This window comes from Idiotropiscis lumnitzeri, chromosome 17 (assembly GCF_059441095.1).
Source record: "Idiotropiscis lumnitzeri isolate Australia: NSW breed Sydney's pygmy pipehorse chromosome 17, RoL_Ilum_1.0, whole genome shotgun sequence".
Classification (NCBI taxonomy): domain Eukaryota; kingdom Metazoa; phylum Chordata; class Actinopteri; order Syngnathiformes; family Syngnathidae; genus Idiotropiscis; species Idiotropiscis lumnitzeri.
This window is the reverse complement of record NC_142407.1, coordinates 7,601,916-7,621,043: the sequence shown is the minus strand read 5'-3', so window position 1 is coordinate 7,621,043 and position 19,128 is coordinate 7,601,916. Positions and strand designations below refer to the sequence as shown.

General features: G+C 40.8%; 1 protein-coding gene across 2 annotated transcripts in view; it reads right to left on the bottom strand.

Moving 5' to 3' along the window:
* The window catches only part of med13a (mediator complex subunit 13a), a 73,603-nt gene that overhangs the window by 23,882 nt on the left and 30,593 nt on the right, over positions 1-19,128 (bottom strand). For both annotated transcript variants that reach the window (XM_088279686.1, XM_088279687.1), the window contains 6 exons: positions 8,852-8,997; positions 3,488-3,688; positions 3,210-3,404; positions 2,918-3,080; positions 1,746-1,856; positions 321-1,073 (listed from right to left, as the gene is read on the bottom strand). In XM_088279686.1, the coding sequence (XP_088135812.1) occupies positions 321-1,073; positions 1,746-1,856; positions 2,918-3,080; positions 3,210-3,404; positions 3,488-3,688; positions 8,852-8,997 (1,569 nt within the window). The remainder of the gene's footprint in view (positions 1-320; positions 1,074-1,745; positions 1,857-2,917; positions 3,081-3,209; positions 3,405-3,487; positions 3,689-8,851; positions 8,998-19,128) is intronic.

The window sequence follows — 19,128 nt, the reverse complement described above, 5'->3', positions numbered from 1 at the left end:
TTTTCTAACATCTTAACTCAAGCTTCACCACGAACATTTTGGCTCACAAGGAGAAAAAAAAAAAAATCAGACTTGCAACATAAAAAAGAAAGTGTAAATTGGGGAACTAATAAGTCAAGATACCACAGTAGTAGAAAAATGGAAAACACAAAATTGTTCACAACTCATGCTGGCAAAATTATTCTGTTCAACACGTCAGATGAGAGATTCTCCGATCAAATGCGATATAAATATTCCCTGCAGTCGATTAAAGTAACGTCATTCAACTGCCCATACTTAATGGCTGAGACAGAAAGCACTGATTATTGATTGGCACTTACTCAGTCACAGACACAAGGTTGTCCTGTGAGGTTAAACCGTCTTCCCGAAACCTTTCCCCCGGTAACTGTGGTGTGGGCAGCTCTGCTTCTTTCCTGCGGGATAGGTTGAATAACCTCCATGGTGAGTGAGTGCTGTCATCTTCTAGGTGGACCCCTGTGCCGGTATACACAGTGGGTTCGGGAGGGTCTGAATAACCAGAGGATGAAGAGTGAGGGAGGTGTGAGGAGAAGTGCTGAGTCAGACCCTCTGGGCCTACAGGCTCCTCGTTGCCACCCTTTGCCCCACCCAGGCATGGCTCCAGAGGAGGCTGGTAGAAGTGTTGGTTGTTGGGGGTGGAAGGGTTCTTCAAACCCTCCCTGGGATCTTCACCACGCTCGCATGGGTGGGGGCTAAGCGGTGGGGGTTGGGGGGAGTTGGCAAGGTCTGACGGTCCTCCCGTGGTAACCACCCCACTGTTGAGCTGCGGTGTTTTTTGGATGGTTGAAACATCTGCCGAACGAATGCTAGAGAATCTGCCTCCATCTTGACTCCTCATTGCAAGTCTTTGGCCGGCCGTTGCCTCAGTCTCCATCGAGGTGTCTTCGCTGGTCAGGTTTCGATGATGGAAAGGTGTCTGGGGTCTTTTCTGCAGCTTGTCACCTTTGTCTGGCTTCTCTCCTCCAGCTTTGTGCTTGGTAGGAGTCTGGGAGGCCTGGCCCACTGACTGAGCTTGGCCCACATTTCCACCTGTTCGCTGCTTCACTGATTTATGTCTGCGGGAAAGAAGACGAACATGAAAATACGATGAGACTTTGATGCAGTGGTGACACAAACCCAAAGTGAACAGAGAATTGTGTAATGGAAGCAAATCACCTGTCAGACCATGAATCCGGACAAAAATTTTTTTTTTTTTTTTTTCGTGTTTTAAATGCACAAATATCATTGTACACATAATTAAGGCGATATGTCCTTATAACCCTTTAATCTGTAAAATGTCATCCACATTTATCAACCTAAAATCAGTTAAAAGAACTGTCAAAAACAAATGGAGGACCCATTACTGTGAAAATGTTCACTCAACACTTTCATATAAAACAAAGGAAAAGAGAGAAAATGCTCATGGCCATTAAAATCGCAAATAAGCAGGACTACAAAATTCTATGTGGTAAAAACACTGGGTGGATCCAAACAAATTAACAAATGTGCTGATCTCAGAGTCGGTCCAAACCAGCTCAGTTTTTAAAATGTGCCTCTGAGACGAGCTAAGCATTTAGGTAGCCTGTTCACTCATTGGAATTTCAAAGCACAAGCATTTGACCACTATATAAATGGTCCTTTTTGACAAACATAACTAGTTTGACAGGATATATGATATCATAGGTGTGCCGAGGTGGTTACATAATGTACGCCAAAACCTGATTGGTTGGTCATGGAAAGCCATTTACCGAGAACAGCTGCAGTACGATCGCACAGAAGGCTCCACAAAATCCCAGGTTCCCAGCCTCTCTGTCCGGTCCTCCTCACAGGTACCATTGGTTGCAGCTGAGTACTTCCGCCTGTGGTGGAAACAAATTAACAGTCACAACAATGACAACATGTTTACTAATACAGATACTCTTAGTTTTATTGATATACTCATACTGCACATGTTCATCGCTGGCATTTTATTATTTCATTTGATTATTTCTGGCATTATATAATGGTAAATGCAGTTTCCTGCTGAGACTGACTTTATAACCCTGCTCGGAGCAATAGTATTTTGGGTGACACGCTAATAGCTAACTACTGCTGACATTTTGTGCTTGCACAGGGGCAACAGAACCCTCGATGCTCCCAATGTGTCAGATTCACTGATAGTGAATAATTCACAAGACCAAGGGACAACATTGCAATATATCCTGTTTTAATACTGGTACAGTATCAGAGCTCATATATATATATATATATATATATATATATATATATATATATATATATATATGCAGACAGAGAGAGAGAGCGAGAGCGAGTAAGATATAGATATATAGATGTATATATAGATCGATAGCTAGAGAGACAGATAGACAGGCAAATGTGTGTTTTATTACTTAGTTCATCCAGATTAGTCTAAACTATTTAAAGATATTACACCACCAGCCTTTGAGGAAAGATGTTAAATGTAGTTCAGTTTTCATCTGATTTTGTTGCTTGTTGCTGCTCAGGGCGAAGCCAACAGAATACTGCTTTATTTCACAAGCCTGTGCACTCAGCTTATGTCATCAGCAATAACCTAACACCAGGTCTCTGCTGCCATGATGACTGAAAAGTTGAATCTTTTTCATTATGGCACAGACAGATTTTTTTTTCATTTAAAGCAAGAAAGAATCATCTCTGCACCTCCTATTGAGTACTAATGACGGATCTTAACATTCAGTAGTGATGGCGCACAACTTCAACTTGCGTGTGATTGAAATTCATTACTTAACACTAAACTTTTCTTTTCCATTGAATGAATATAAAACCAGACTTGAGGTTGCCAATTTCTTGAAAAGACACATTAAATTAAAAAAGTTCAGCAACTCTAGCATCACAAGACAATTCAAAAGTCAGACAGGACTGAACAGAGACGAAATCTTACTTGTTCTGTGTTCGGTTGACATTGCACTCCTGCCAGACACGCTCCACAACCTGACCGGCAAGCTGTCGAGGAATTTTGCCTCCGTGGTGGCTTGATCTGTCCACACTGAACGTGTCACATGAAGAAGGCATCCTCAACCACTTCTGGGCAGAGTGAGAGTCCACTACGGAGACAAAGATGCAGCGTTAAACAAACCACTTGACTCGCTGAATGATTAAGGTTAAGTCAAAGACAAGATCCCATTAATAAAGTGAAGCTTCTTGTGTTGCAAATGTTTTTCTCTTTTGACTACCTGTGTGCACCTCCTCAGGCGACGTGGGAGGGGTGAGGGTCACCAATGACATGGCAGGCTCTCGCTGGGATGCAGGCACTTGGTGACCACCCGGATAGACGGCAGTACATTGGGAGGACCCCACGGGGGCCACAACAGGGATGTCTGACTGGGGCACGAGCACGAGGCAGGCTGGGTACACCATTCGCACACCACCTACATAAACACATGGACACACATTTTGTAAAGACTCAAAATGAAAATATGTCAAACATAATGTCAAAAAAAAAAAAACTGACCAACTAGGACCTCTACAGAGGCCAGAGAATCATCTTCCCAATCCATATCTTCCATCTTGTCCTCTAACACACCATCCTTGGCACCGGGACTGATGGGATAAAACTGGTTCCAGTCCTCAATCAGCTTCTGGGTGGGTGGGTCGGACATCTTGAACGATTGGCCGGTCAGAGTCCCATTCAGTCCAAAAGGACTCAGGATGACTATTGAGACAGGAACATTTGGGAGGATAGAAGGACACAGTGCACTGTTAGCCGTTAGGATGGGTAGGGGGCTGTGAGGACCTCACGCCAAAATCAATCTGCGAACACCCATCCAAGAGTAAACCTATATACAGAAGAATCGCTCATCATAAATTTCTTACCGTCATTGCTTCTGCTTACAGCTCGATTCCCTCCACATTGATCTGCAAAATGCTCATATCCTTCACCCTACTTTGCCCTATTCTTTTCTCAATGTCTTATTTGCCCTTTTGCTTGCTTATCCTGAACTTAATACATTTTCATTGCTTCCCTTTTTTCAATATTTTCAGCTCCATCGCCGCTCTTACAATTTAATCCTTTATACCCTCATAATGTTTCCTTTCTTTCCCCGTTCTTTATGCTTTGGTTTCCTCATCATTCTGTCATCTCCGGCCTATTCAGGAGCATGGTGACCTTTCCATAGCAATGCTGGACTCAGCCAGTCCCAGTGGAGTTGCCAAATACTTACAGAGCAATCCAGACGTCAATTATTGGCAAGCGGCAGCCTCTCAGAGGCCATAAACAGAGGCTTATAAAAAGGGCCATTCCTCGACAAACACACTTCACTGCACAGACATATGGAGTCACAAAGAGCCCATCAGTCTGCTTATAGAACAGACCTTCATCCATCAGCAAATGGAGATACCACTATAAACGAACATGCATAATGCATACCTATACGCATGAAAACCATATGAATATCAACGTGTGCGTGCGTGGGCGCGCGGGTGTGCGTGCGAGTGTGTGTTCCCATGCACATATGGACGCACGCACCATATTGGCTTGTTATGCATCCACTCCCCCTGCATCTATCATACATTGTAAGTGACGAGAGGTTATATAAATGATTTGACTGGCTGGGTGGGTGTGTGAGTGAGCATTTGTTAATGCCTCTCTATTTTTCATGAGGAGACTAGATGGCCACAGGCCCAAAGTATTGATCCCGTGACTGGAGGGTGAAGAGCTTCAAGGATGCCAAAAGTGGCTGGAGATAATGAGAAGAAAAATTAGGATAAGGAAGAGGTGTGTCCTTTCAAATCTTTTGGCACAGACGTTTCTGGGCTTCGCTGAAAGAAACTGTTTTGCAGGTGTGTGAGCTCTCTTTCTCATATCTGACACTTTAATTATTGGGGAAACGAAGACTTTAACATTCAGGTCTAACAACCCGAGGTGAGTCAGAGAGGTGACTGGCAGCTGGCGTTGGAAGATAAGTAACAAGGAAAGGAATGAGCAATGAGTATTATCAGGCTACTAGAGCAGATCCAGAAACCTTTGTATGGACTCAGACCTATAAGCCATATTATTTTTTGACAATTCTTGTAATTTTTTTTAATCTATCGTTTACTTCCTGAATGTACTTTTTTTCTGGCCTACTTTTATGGTGATTACGGTAATGTATGTCCTGTCAGCAGGAAATGTCGACCACACACAATCACGCTAACTCGTCGCACATGACAACTCAGCACGTCAATTCACTCATTCAGAACAGAGTTTCAAGTGGAAAAAGTGGACGTGTGTGTATGTGTGAGTGTGTATGTGTTAGTGTGTATGTGTGTGAGACAGGCAAGCTGTGAGGACAAAGACAGCAGCCCACAATAATAAGAAAAAAATCCCTGCCTGTGTATCTCGGCACTTGCCCAAATTTAGCGTGGAGTGGCTTCATTTCAGATGCGATTACAAACTGTAGAAAATGAACGTATGATTGCGTAAATTTAAGAAAGGTTTTCTTTCAAAGAGCTACAATAAATATTGACAGAAGGTCAAGTCAGAAGGTCTAAACAGCAACCTCATGGATACAACTGCTTTCAATGACAAGACATGTTATATTAATGTGGTGCTTCTCAAATATTTTATGTTGCACCTCCCCCCCCCAGCAATAAAAAAACAATTTGCGCACCCCCACCACCACCAACTCTCCGTCGCAACTAAAATTAATAGCATTTCCGTAGCAAAACAAACCTACACCGTAGAGTTAAAACTCGCTGCGCACAATGGGCACTGCCAACCACTGGAGTGGATGTGTCATTACACTATTGTAGTACGGCAGGAAATAAACCATGCTCCCCAGGGTCACACGTGCCCCCCTCAGCGTTGCACCCCCCAAGGGGGCCCGCTCCGCTATTTGAGAAGCAATTTATTAATGTGATCTGGACCTCTGGTTCAAAAGCTGTTCATGGACTCGACCTCTTCGAATATTAATTAACCTACATTCATAGCTATCAAGACTTTTGAAGGTAAAGCAAAAAACATCTTGTCCTTTCTGGAATGCCCTGGAGCTTAGCTTTTTCACACCAGCTGACGGCAAAGTCAGCCGCAATAACCTGCAGCATTGAAGAAACACAAGGTCCGGTTTCTGTTACGGTACAACACAATGCAGCAAACCTGAATTGAATCCAGGCACTTCAATCTTTGCATGTTGTGTCCACACACAGCCACAAGACCTGGGGGGCTAGTCATGGAAACAAGATGAAATTCAGCACAATTATGGAGATGGTTTACCATATTCCCCACAATGTATCCTGTTTTTTCCCCTGCAACCTTTTTTGCACTTGGAGTGCATCTCTGGCTCCCTGAAGACATGTCAAATGTTCTCAGATCAGTGTAATGGGCTGAGAGTTCATTCCATTCACTCTGCGCCCTTTTATGGGGTCACATCCTGGAGAGATCTGCCTTGTCGAACAGTAAACTGAGCTCGGCAGAGGTGAGGGGACAAAGAGGGGGAGGGGCCGAGGACAGAGAGGAGATGGATGGACCGAGGTGGATGGAAGTCAGTTCTACCCTGACAGAACACTTAGATAGCTTGCAGGAGAGGCACTGCGTCAATGAAACACAGCTGGATGTCTAATAATCCTGGAATATATATGCATTATAAATACCTGATATAGTAAACAAGCTTACAGATAGCCCCAAATTATTTATGCACTCGGCAAATTGTGAAAAAAAAAAACTCGCTAGTTTCATTATGACCATATTTTTACACATGCCAAAAACTCACTTATAATGCATTGTTATTCAGACTTGCAAATTTTAAGTAGTAGTAGTAGTTGGCCCTTTAAGGACCACAAGTGTAGCCTGTGGGTCCGTTCTAAATATAACTGGCCACTGATATGACTATGTTTAATTGTAGTCAATATTCAGGTTAAAGTCAAAATTCCGATTCTTGAGTTATTCGGAATAACGTGTTTACATGGCATGAGCAGACAGTTACCCCCTGCCCCCCCCCCCGCACATTTAATGTGCCGACAAAAACGGCAACACACGGAAAACATCATAACGCAATTATACATCTCCGCTTCCTTCCTTTCGTCCTCCTCACGCCAAGTGTGCTGTAGTATTTGCTTTAGCTTTTGTTTATTTTCGTGATCAAATGCAAACACTTGCAGCAAATTAAAGAAATAAAATGTTGCAGATTGATCGATATTTATCTACGCCCTTGTAAAATTCTTGTTTATAACTATCATGAGAAGTCATTTTCGGTTGACAGAAGTGGCCTTAACAGTAGCCCTGCTTCTTTGTACTCATAAATATGAGCCTTTCTTACAATATCACTAAAGTGCCTAACGGTGATTACAGTTCATCCAAACAAAAAGGATGACTTCAATTCCAATATAACAACAGCAAAAGACTGTCGAGGCAGCAATAACAGAAAGAGACTGCGTGATTTAATGAAAGCGATGAGTTCAAAACGTGGACATGGTTGATGTATGTTTATGTGCCAAACTGTGGCATTTATTTATAGACTAATAAAATGACATCATTAACTCTCTACTAGTTGGTGAACGGATTAACTCAGTGATCCTGTTAAATCAAACCTTGTGGGTGAGTGAGGCAACCAGTTTTCTTGCAGAAAGTGATTACAGCTCATGTCACAAGACTGCGTACAATACAGTGTCTTGAAATAAAAGAAGGCAAGCCACCTCACAGCAAATGGTTTCTGTAACCTTCTGTCGAGAGGGGGTGGCTTTATATGAATCACAGAGGATGAGAACAATGTTATTACACTGGAGTGACAGCATAAATATGAGATGGGGTCTGGATCACATTTTTTTTTACAACTGAAGAGAAGCTCATAGGACCGGTCTTACTTGCAGAGTTGCAGATAGCTAAAAATAATTGGGTATTACGAGTGCCAGGTTAAGTTTGTGTTTTTCAATTGCTGCAGGATTTTAATCGAATGCTTTTTGTGTTTACGAAGTCTTGCTTAATGTCTGATATTGATACAAGACGAATGAGTGTGTTGTGACATTATCGTTCATAAGGCAAACCATTTCCTTCACAAGATAAAAGGAATATGTTTAAAAGTTTATATCATGATTACATTAGCATTTTTCTGAGAGTGAAAATTCACACTGATGACGGCTTTGGCATCGTGTTTGCCTGGGGATTGATAAATGATGCATGAATACTATTATAGGCTGTGATGTTTTACAACTAAACAAGATTGTAATTTATCTGTAATGAACGACAGTTAGTAGAAGACTGCGTTGCGTGTACATTATCAAACTGTATATAGCGCCCATCAATCAAATAAGCAGTCATGGACACAAAGCATTTATTGCTTAAATATGCACTAGCGACAGATTGGAAGACATGATATTCCATTCATTATTCTTCAACTCTCTTTTTTTCGTGTCCTTGCGGCAACAGGTTTTATGTTTTTTCTGAGAGGCTTAAAGTTATTTTCTGCTAAGTGGTGTCTTTGAAAGGGTACATGTGTGCAAAAATAGCCCTAGAATATATTTCTGATTAGATCTGTCATGTAAATTAGATTAACGTTTTAGAGGCAGGCTTTTGATGACTAATTAATTTTCTCTGAGAACTAAACAGACATTCCCTTCTGACATACGTCCTTTGAGTTATATTGAAGCAATTACCTCGACTGCAGACGTGTCATAACACTAGGAATCAACAGTACACTGCTAATTTTCAAAACCAACTGCTATATTAGAGTAATTTATTAAAACGATGAGACCACTATTGCTACTTTTTTTTTTAGATAATTCAAACTCCACTATTCCATTTTTGGACCAAATTTATATTGATCAGATTTTTACTATGTACATCCAAAGTCTGCTTTCTTTATTTTTAAATTTTTTTTAAACTGTAGCCCTCGTCTCGACTCACCTTGGAAGGGGTTGGATGCCTGCTGAGCCAGAGTGAGATGCTCCTCTGTCAGATGGTAAACGGGTTGGTGCTGGTTGATCTCCACGCTGGTGCATACGTTACTCTCGCCATGCAAGAAAAAGGTGAAGGCGCAGGATAGGTGCTCGCTGTAAGGAAGACAGAAATACAAATTAGTCCTCTCTGAAGCATAATTTAAAGTACAATACATAACACATGACGGCAAAAATATAAAGTTTGATTAAAAAATTTGTTTTTTTCAGGTCAAAAACAAAATCGATTTTTAAATTAAAAAAAAAATGCTTAAAAAGGTGCACTTGATATAAAAACTGCAGAGGCAGAAAAAAATAGCAAAAGAATTTTCACATGTAACTTTAGAACAAAAAGGATTATTATATATAAAATGCAAAACAAAAAACGCAAGAAATTAGGCAACCCGGTAGAATACATGAAACTAATCTGAAGTCAAATTGCTCTCAAGAACATAATGGTTGGGGGAAAAAAAAACTATGGAGTGAGCAACTTTGATGGAAACGGAAACCCGCTGTAGATGCTGCTATTTTGGCTAAAATAACAGCACAGTTGTGCTAAACTCAGCAGTTAGCTTATGTTTTAATAGTGTCTAAATTGAGGTAATTAGAGTCACAATAGTTTTTGGGGAGGAGAGGGGGTGGCGGGGTTAGGCGTCTAATTGGAGAGAGGTGCTTACATGCTACAAGGGAACAACACCCTTGATGATTGAGTGATACACAGTTTGTAAAAGAAGAGGCGATTTTTGGAACACTAGTAGTCTCTTCAGCAAATGAAGCAAATGGAACATGACAAGTGGTTGGATTCGAGAAATAAAATTCAAATGTGTTAAGGATCTCGCGTACAAATAAATGTGCCATTGTTGCAGTGTGTCATTTGGCAAACAAAAGGACAAATCCCCAACTAACTCTGTCTTTTCGACAATGAGCTCAGCTACAAGGGTACTTTCTTGCTCATGCACAGCGGCTCCGGTTACGACAATGCCTGCCTGTGCCAGTCTGACCTCAACGGCTCACAACAAAAGTGACACGAAGAAAAATCGGAAAAAGAGTGAGGCAGTTGGAAATAGAGCGGGGACAGCGGAAAATACTGGCCATTGTCCGCGTGGTTTTCCTCTTTCTTTCTGCCCCGACATACAAATACACGCGGTGAAAGCGAGAAAATGCCAGTGACGGACGGCCAACTGAAAGTGAACACGGTGCGCTTGGAAGTGGATCAAAGAGGGTTGTTTCCTTGGAGGATTTGATTAAGCAAATATCAGTCTTCTCCCTCTGACTCTCGCTCTTGCACACCTACTCTGCAGAGGATTAAGAAAAGGAGCAGATAGGCAGGCGCTGCAATGAAGATGGAGCGAGAGCACTTCAAATAAGATAATACTGGCTACATAGTCGCAAGATGCCCTAAGCTGGTGCCCACGGAGACTCGCATTCAATCTTATAATCATTTTCCTCAGAAAAATGCAGGGATGCTCATTAGTGATATTCATATTCTCTATACATCCACTCACTATCGACATCTATAGCTGGATGCAAGGCAGCTGATGAAGGTGAGTTACAGACTTACGTATCCACTGCAGTGCTGTTACATCAACTCAATCAACTCAACCAGCACATTAAGTACACTTGCACAGCCAAAGAAAGGTGTTCCAAAAAAAAAAAAAAGAAAGATTTTTGAAAAATCTCAACTAGATGCTTGGAGATGCCTATTGGGATTTTTTCCTGAATTTGTAAATAATACACTTATGACTCAAAGAGCAAAACACTTTACCTGGGGCAGGAATTTGGTCAATTACAGATTCATCAACTCTCAAAAGCAGTGGCAGCATAACTGAGGGAGGCATCATTTTTAGCTCATGTTTATGTCGGTTCCATTCATGAACCCGCTTAATATGTCTATATGTCATGAAGTCTCTTGCTCAAGGGCACTTAAGAAAAGCGCAACAAGCACTCAAGCAACTCCCCACAGTCTGTCCCAGTATCCATAATATTAATTTCCTGTTTCTATATCTTTTACCATAGTGAGTTTCTAACTCAAGCCAAAGAATAAAAATGAGTTTTAAGACAAGTTTTAAAAAAGGGAAGCGAGGGGGCTTGCCTAATGTTTAGCGGGAGGTCATTCCAAAGAGAGGGACCAGCAACGGAAAAGGCTTGGTCGCCTCTGAGTCTTCGCTTAGTCCACGGTACCTCTAATAGGGTCTGTTCATGTAAGGGTGGTAGAGCTCAGAGAGGTAAGGTGGGGCTACATTATTTAAAGATGAGAAAACAAATAATAGAACCTTAAAAATGACTCTAAAATGTAGAATAGGAGTTCTGTGCCCCCTCTTATGAGTACCGGTCAAAAGGCGAGCAGCAGCATTTTGGACCAACTGGAGACGCTTGATGGAGGATTGTCTGACTCCTCTAACCTTCGGCCCTTGGGTCCCAAAAACAAATGCTCAAGGACTACATGCATGAGGTCCGAGACCTACTTCTCAAGTCATCAGTGATCGTTAAATGAATTCTTGTTGACTTCCTGCTCCATAAACAACAGAAGAAATATGAGTGGACAGCACAAGTTAAGTGCTTCAACTGACAGAAAAATCTGTAAACATAAAGTGAGGGATACTTTACAATCCAAAAACACAGGCGAAGGTAGCGTCACCCCATCCCCCAAAGATCCCCCCCCCCTTCTAGTGAAATGGATACGTTGCATACATTGCTAGTTGCTCCAAGTCCACTCAACTGCGGAAAAATGAGGCTTGCACAACAGACAGCATCGCATCAGATGCCAATTTTAGAGGATTACCGAATAAACTGCTTCAATTTATTTTTGGAGAGACATGTCTTTGTATGCCTGGAGGATGGGGTCTTTAGGACAAAGTTGGAAGCTAATTTTGTTCTTATAGCGAATTGATCCAGTGTAAAAAGGCACACAGTAACCAATCGTTTATGGAAGTTAAAAGTAACCCCCTCTCGGATTATGTCTTTACTGGATTTATTATTATATACGGATTCTTGAGCTAAAGAGCTTAAAACACATTTTTATTCTTTGGCTTTCGACCCAGCGTCATTTTAGTGGTTTATTGCGTTTACTGATTTATGTTCATAATTTATTGTTTTATGTGTCGGTTTTTATGTCTGATTTTTACTTCATGTACAGCACTTGGTACGCAGCTGTGGTTGTTTTTCAAGTGCTCTATTAATAAAGTTGAGTTGAGTTGAGTTTGCGTAGGCAGAGCACAGTGAAATAATATTCGGTGTATCTAGATCAAAAGATGCGTTGACATTGCTCGGGAAGAACACAAGCATCTTTCCAACAGCTTATTGAAATTGTTTATTTCAAGTCTGCAGCAGCATTTGAACCCGCAACCCTCCGGCCAAACCACTTCCAATGATTCTTGACGTAATGGAGCAGGGGCTCAACGCCATGCTCCTTCCAAAATATCTCGGCTCCTCACCATATGCGTAATGCTCAACCAAGCCAACCTGAGAAGGAAATTTGCTTGAGCCACTTATATTCTATGAGCTCTTTCTATCAGTCATTACCCAAAAGTTTATGACCATTTGTGGGGCTCAGAACATAAATTCAAAGCTTTGCCTTCCAGCTCGACTTACTCGTAATCGTTACGAACCGGTGCATGGCAATCCATTACACCTAAACTCAAGCTCGTTTATGGAGAAGACATGACTTTCCTCACTCCGGACAAGCTTTCAAACCCAAAAAATAAAAAAAAATAAGCAGTCGCCCTTAATTTATGGAAAAGAACAATGGCCTTTGACGAAGCGCTGCTTACTTGGATTGTTACTTTTACACAGACCATCTGACAACACAATTTAATTTATCAACAAACTCCAGACGGGTAATGCATAGTTTCATGAAGCCATTTCTTCGGAATCAAGGGCCCAAGTGGGAACGGTCAGAGAATTATTGCTCTTTTCATCATCAGGTAGTTAAAGCGCATGCCAGTGATGAACGTAGGAGACTTCGAGTGTCGGGGCTGTGGAAAAGAGAGCATTGTGCAATAAGGACAACCCCCCCCAAAAAAATGAAGCTTTGTTTAAGGAGGGGTGATGTGACAGCTCCGATCATAGAGCAGGAAATTCCGCTTTTTTTTCCATTACCATAGGTGAAGTCAAAGGGCTCTTGCCTCCATTGCTGTCGATTACAGCATAAGCCTTTACATATCAGCGTGATCGCACAATAAAAATGGTGTGCAAGACAGAACAACTGAGGGCTGCAAGAAAACAGAACCAGACAACAATGGAAAGATGGGATGTGTTGTATTCTGCAGACCTCAACACAAACGTTGTCTACGACTCTCCTCTCACAAGCACAGAATACCTTACACAACACATTCACATGCGTCTGTGTGCGTAAAGCGCTTGAGGGAGGCGGGCTGCCATCTGTGGCTCAGCCTGCAGAGGTGCAAACACAAACCCGCACATTCAAATTTCTGGCTGGCACAAATAAGACACACGTGAAATCCGCCAACATGATTAACAATCACATTACTACCAGTAGTGTGTAGATGTAAAAGTCTTTTAATGAGTCACTGGTGCCGTTGCTGATGTATTATAAACGCTATGTTATTGTGCACTCTAGTGACGTTCAATATGGGGCAGCTGAGCGCAGTCACTGCTGAGGAAAGGGTGGCTCACATGTCATCAACAGGTGTGTGGTTAGCATTTGACTAAGCGAGGACCACAACAACATCACATGGCATGTCTTTGCACAATGGTGTCACCCACAGACACAAAAAGGACTTAGATAAGTAATCCCTTTGCATACTGCTGGACAATCCTATAATATCTGTGTGCATATACACACAGGCAGACACCTAAAGATGTGTGCAAACTATACGATGATGCAGCAAAAACATGGTGAAATGTGACAAAGTCTGAAAAGCCCCCGCCACCAAAAAAAAATAAATGAATATTTACAGTTTGAAGTGACATCTTATGTATTTTACAGGAACAATATACACCTTAATTTAGATTCAATAAATGTTTAATTAACTTGGTAAAATGTAAACCACTTCCTCACTTGCAAGTTTCGTTTGCCTAATGTCGCCTTCACAATCAGAAGTTAAGGTTGAACTGGAAGGAAATTGATGGGATCTTTGTTGTATTGTTGCAGTGGCATTCCCTTCTGCCTCTATTGCGTAAAGATAACACAGGTCAAAAGCTAATTTTGATCAGAAATGCTTTTGAGTGTCCCTAAACCTATTTTTGGCACTGATTTAATTTTTTTTTAAATATTTTATTTTTTTCGAAGCACATCATATGTTTTAAATCTTTTCATTTCAAAGTTTTACCTCTAAAAGCTTGAGCGATACAGATTTTACCATGCATTTTAATTTAAAAGTAAGGCAATTGAAAAAAAAAAAAAAATCAACTGTCGCTGAGCCTAACCCTGAGTTCATAAAAATTACTAAATGCAAGGGATGTAACGATTCACTCAAGTCCTGCTTCGATTTGTTTTTCAGTTTCCGATTTCGATTTTCTTTTTTGTCCCTAAGCTAGTATCTGTGTGGTCGTGCGGTGCTGCAGCCATCCACAAATTATTATCAGTATTATCATAAATTATTGATGTGAAAATCTGATGTGACATACAGGTGTGCCTTGTAGTCCGGAAAATACGGTAATCTAATGGTACTTTCTGCAGAGATGTCCCATGAACTGTAACGGAACTTACTGTTGCGTTATTGCAGTGACAAACGGTCAAAGGTCCTCAGCCCAGTAAGAATAAAATATATGAATCCAGTGAGTATTTGGGGTAGATCGACAAGATGGGAAGGCGGGTACATTTGCTGTCAGCTGCCAAGTCATGGAAATTAGGTGCCAAAGGCCAGCAGCAAGTCGCGTGGCTGCAAGAAGACATCAGAGAGACTGAATGGGGCTGATAGCCACCATCATTGTCACATGGACAGGTTGCTGTGAGGCAGATGACCAACCAAAGTTAAAATAGCTTCTGTTAATACAAAAAAATTGGACATGCATACTCCTGTCAGTTGTTTGGCAGTCCAGGGAAAAGGATATTTGATGTCTTACTTTATCCAAATCGTTCACTGTTGCGGCATGCGGTAATGCACCAAAGCCAATCTGGGCAGCGTTTTGAGTGGCCACAAAACAGTTCGAAATCATTTAAGAGGTTCCTGCAAAAATCCTAATTCTGTGGACTGTAAATTTCTGGATGATGTATTGTTACACACGTGTCAAATATTGATTACGGCACTATGGATTTAAGTCCTGTGTCGTATTCAGCCTAGTAATGCAGAGTTGAGAAAAGTCTTTCTCTGCCATATTGTGGAGCTTATTCATTCATTAGCTCATGAAAATGGAAGCAAAGACAAAATTGCTGTTTATATTTTTGTTAAGTGCGATTAAATCAGCCCCTTTGTTGCTCTTTCATTTAAGTTGCTTTAAGATGCGAGTAATCATCAATAGGTTTCACAAAAATCAATTAGTCAGTAAAGCCTTTCTCTATGCACGTTCTATAACATGAGACCAACATTATTAAATTATACCATTATAATTTACTGTATATATTATTATATTTTTTTCCCAAAACCTGAGTATCAAAATGCTGCTTAAGAAAATCTCTTTTACTCCCAATTTCATTCAGTAAAGCTCTGTTAAGGCATTGTAAGACATAAAGAAGTGGATTCAAAGAAAACTATAATTGCTGAATAAAACTACTTCTATGAGAAATATGTGACTGTATTTAGTTTAAAAGGCTCCCAGTGGGTGCATTTGTGATGTGTTATTGCAGCATAAGCATTTGTTCATGTAAACCTGAAGCAATGGAGCATCCTAATCCAACAATCCACTGTCTAACCTGCTATAAATGAACACTCTTTATATTTTCTGTCTCGTGGGATCGCTGCTTCACTGCCAAATGAGTAGCATTTTCCCTTACCTCCATCATAATAGTGCTCTCCTTCCCATTTGAGGCACGACTTGCTAGCACTCTTTAGGTGAAATGAAACACTTCTGTGTCCCAGTGTGAACCGATTTTTGTTCGCTAATGTGAGGCATTTATGCAAGCATCTCGGGGAGCTTTAATCAGCACTGTTACAGATCGTCGTTTCATCTGTTTGCAATATGTGACGAACGAGGAGTTTCCAGGTAACGGGTGACATTTTGCCACACACTTGCAAGGGCAATGTGAAACTTGAAACTTGTCAAGTGAATAAGTCAAGAGAGTCTCAAGAGAGTGGCGACAGACAATGGAGGGACGGGGGCATTCAAAGATGGGAGGAAAAAACAAGGAGACTGCAGAGCTGTGACATTCCTGAAATGCTTGTTGGGTTTGGTGTGCCCGCTGTTAAGAGTGGCGCTCCCACTGAGATGAAGACCACCACCTCACTTGCACAGGAAAGAGACAGACATTTATCTGTTGACATTTTGCATTAAGACACACGGTTGTCACCTCTTGTTTGATGTGATCATGGATATCCATTTGCATGCTATCGCCATCTGAGGCAAGGAAACATGTTTTGAACAGCTGCGGGATGTAGTGTCGGCACGGCATTGTTTCTGGACTTAAAATTTCTACTTTTGACAATAACTGGTGAAAAAGAGTTAAACCAATAAAAACTTCAGCACATTTTTACAATTCTTAAAATTGCTGTTTCATTGTTGTGATTATTCTTCAACCACAATTCGAGGGGTTTCTCATTTTATAAAAACTTAATCCTGCTTAAAATGTACGGCATGTAGGGATCCCAACATGAGCCCCATGACTTAGATTGTCCTCCGAATTCCAAATGTCAGCTCATGAAGTCAGCCCTAGTCAGTTTAACATATAACATGGAATCATCATATCATGAGGGCAACCCAAAAAATTAAAAAATAAAAAACTTAAAAAAATAAATCAGCAAAGCCTGTGCCCATAACTTGTCAAAGAGGTTGAATTTGAATAGGGCTGGGTTTGGGAAAAAAAAAATCGATATCGATTTTAATCTATTTTCCTTTTCATAGCCTGATTTCAATTTCAATAAAACAAACATGATTAATGTAACTGTGCTGGCTTCAATTCTTAACTCATCCACTAACAGGCGTAAAAAAAAAGGATCTTTGACGTCTTTAGCCGTCAATGGCAGTAAATGAGTTCATGTAAATATTAATATTTGTATTAATGCACCAAGTTACAGCACGTAATTAGTATTAATTGCAGCATTGGTTCTTTGTGGAATACCTTCCATACAAGAAAGAAATTTATACTGCGTGAAATCCTTGATTGACTCAAAAATCAAAGTGAATCGTGAATCAAAAATTGAATCAAATCAGGCCCCTGTGTATCAAATCGATTTTGGAAATTTGATTCGATACCCAGCCTTAAATTTTAACCCTGTATGCTGCACAGCTGGCCAACAGCAAATAGAATAGAACAGCAAATTCCATTAGAATGTGGCCAGAGCACACCAGCAAAGTTTGAAACTCTAATTTTAAACGCCGTCGTTTTGTGAGTAATGAAGATTTTAGAGGTGCCCCCTGCTGGCAGAAATGTATCAATGCACTAATACTTGGATTTCCGCAGACTCTCATCGCACTGTCCGACCAGGGCTCACGGCTTTGTTGTGTTATGTTTGGAATTGCTGGAACACAATGCAAAAATTGTCCTTAAATATCAAATACCAAGACAAAATAATGCGCTGCCATAATGGGGGCACTTGTCCAAGATGATATAACCTCCCCTGCCGTCAAGCCACCTGACCAGAGGGAAAATAACTGCGCTGCCAACATAGCACAAACACAGACGCACAAATGCCACAAGAGACATGCCTGCTTCTATCTCGACTCACTGTTTACGCAAGAGACCGGTTGCTGGAGAAAACAATAAGCTAAAACTCTTAAGGCCAGCAGGTTTTAACACACATGCACACACAAATCTTGATTACTTGGAATTGATTTCCCTCAGCCACAAATGCAGGAGAGTCTCTTTACACATGTCAGATTAAAGCTGGAAGGCAGAGAGCTCTATGAAAACAGGAGGAATGCAATCCTCTTGGAGGATATCAGACCTGCACACGGATACAGAAATGGAGGTAATAGCGACAGCATTTCAGATTCCAGAATGATCCTGTCACACCCAAAAAGAGGCAGACATGCACAAGCGCTCGCGATCCACTAATGAACCTGCTGAAAATGACTTCACTTTGACGTTTATGTGGAACAAATCTTTTTTTTTTTTTTTGGTTAACTAATGCGTATTAACATTTTCAAAAAACTCACCAGTCAGTAATTTTGCAATCATCTTTTCTCCCTCATGCAGACGGGATTTCTTATATTAAAACTATCAATCAATAGATCCAAGAATGAATGTATTCCTGCATCGAGTCCCCTGGAAAAAGGAAAGCAAATCAATAGTTTATGTTTTCATGTAAATATGATGACTTAAAATTAAAACTAAGAAAAAAACTAGGGAACACAAACTAAATTTCAGTAATGGGGGGAAGGTAAGAAAAAAATAAAGGATGGACAAAAATGGAGAAATACACAAGAGCAACATGGAAAAAAAATAACACAAAAATCTGAACAATGTATCTCATTCAGCCAAAATCACATGGTGGATAAATAAAAAAAAAATGGTCCACTTTACTAATCAAAGCAAAGGCCTGCAGCATCCATGGTGTTTCTTTGGAATTCATCCACGCACTAAAAGACCTTATTAGTGAATTGTTGCTTTCAAAAGACTATTGTGATGCACAGGGTGTGAATCACTTGAAGACATCAACATAATTTTTCCGGCTATAATTCACACTTTTCCTCCACAATTTGGATGGTCCTGCGACGTATGCACTTAAGTGCGACTTAAATAGATTAAAATTAGATCATGGAATGTCGCCCAAAATGTCAACTATACATACAATAACAAGGAATTAGAGCAATTTCTGGAAAAATGGGGAGAAAAGGGAAGTGGTGACAAGCTTTAACGCTGGGCGGATTAACTAGGACGACTTCTTTCGACTTTCGCTTGACCTCGGCTGTGGCTTCTTGTCACATCGTCCAAACTGGGAGAGACTACAGCACCTTACAGCAATGAGAAGGTGGGAAGGAAGGAGACGACACATTTTAAAACTTGTCCCCACTTGCACTGCTCCTGAATACTTGAGAGCATCTTAACTTATTCCCCCTCAGATGTCTTCATGAATTTATATTTTATAAATTAAAATTTGCTTCAAGGTTTACAATGAATCGTGCATGCAGCAAAGGAACAGGAGTTGACAAAAATAATGCAAGCAATGCAAACTAAAATATCATACTATT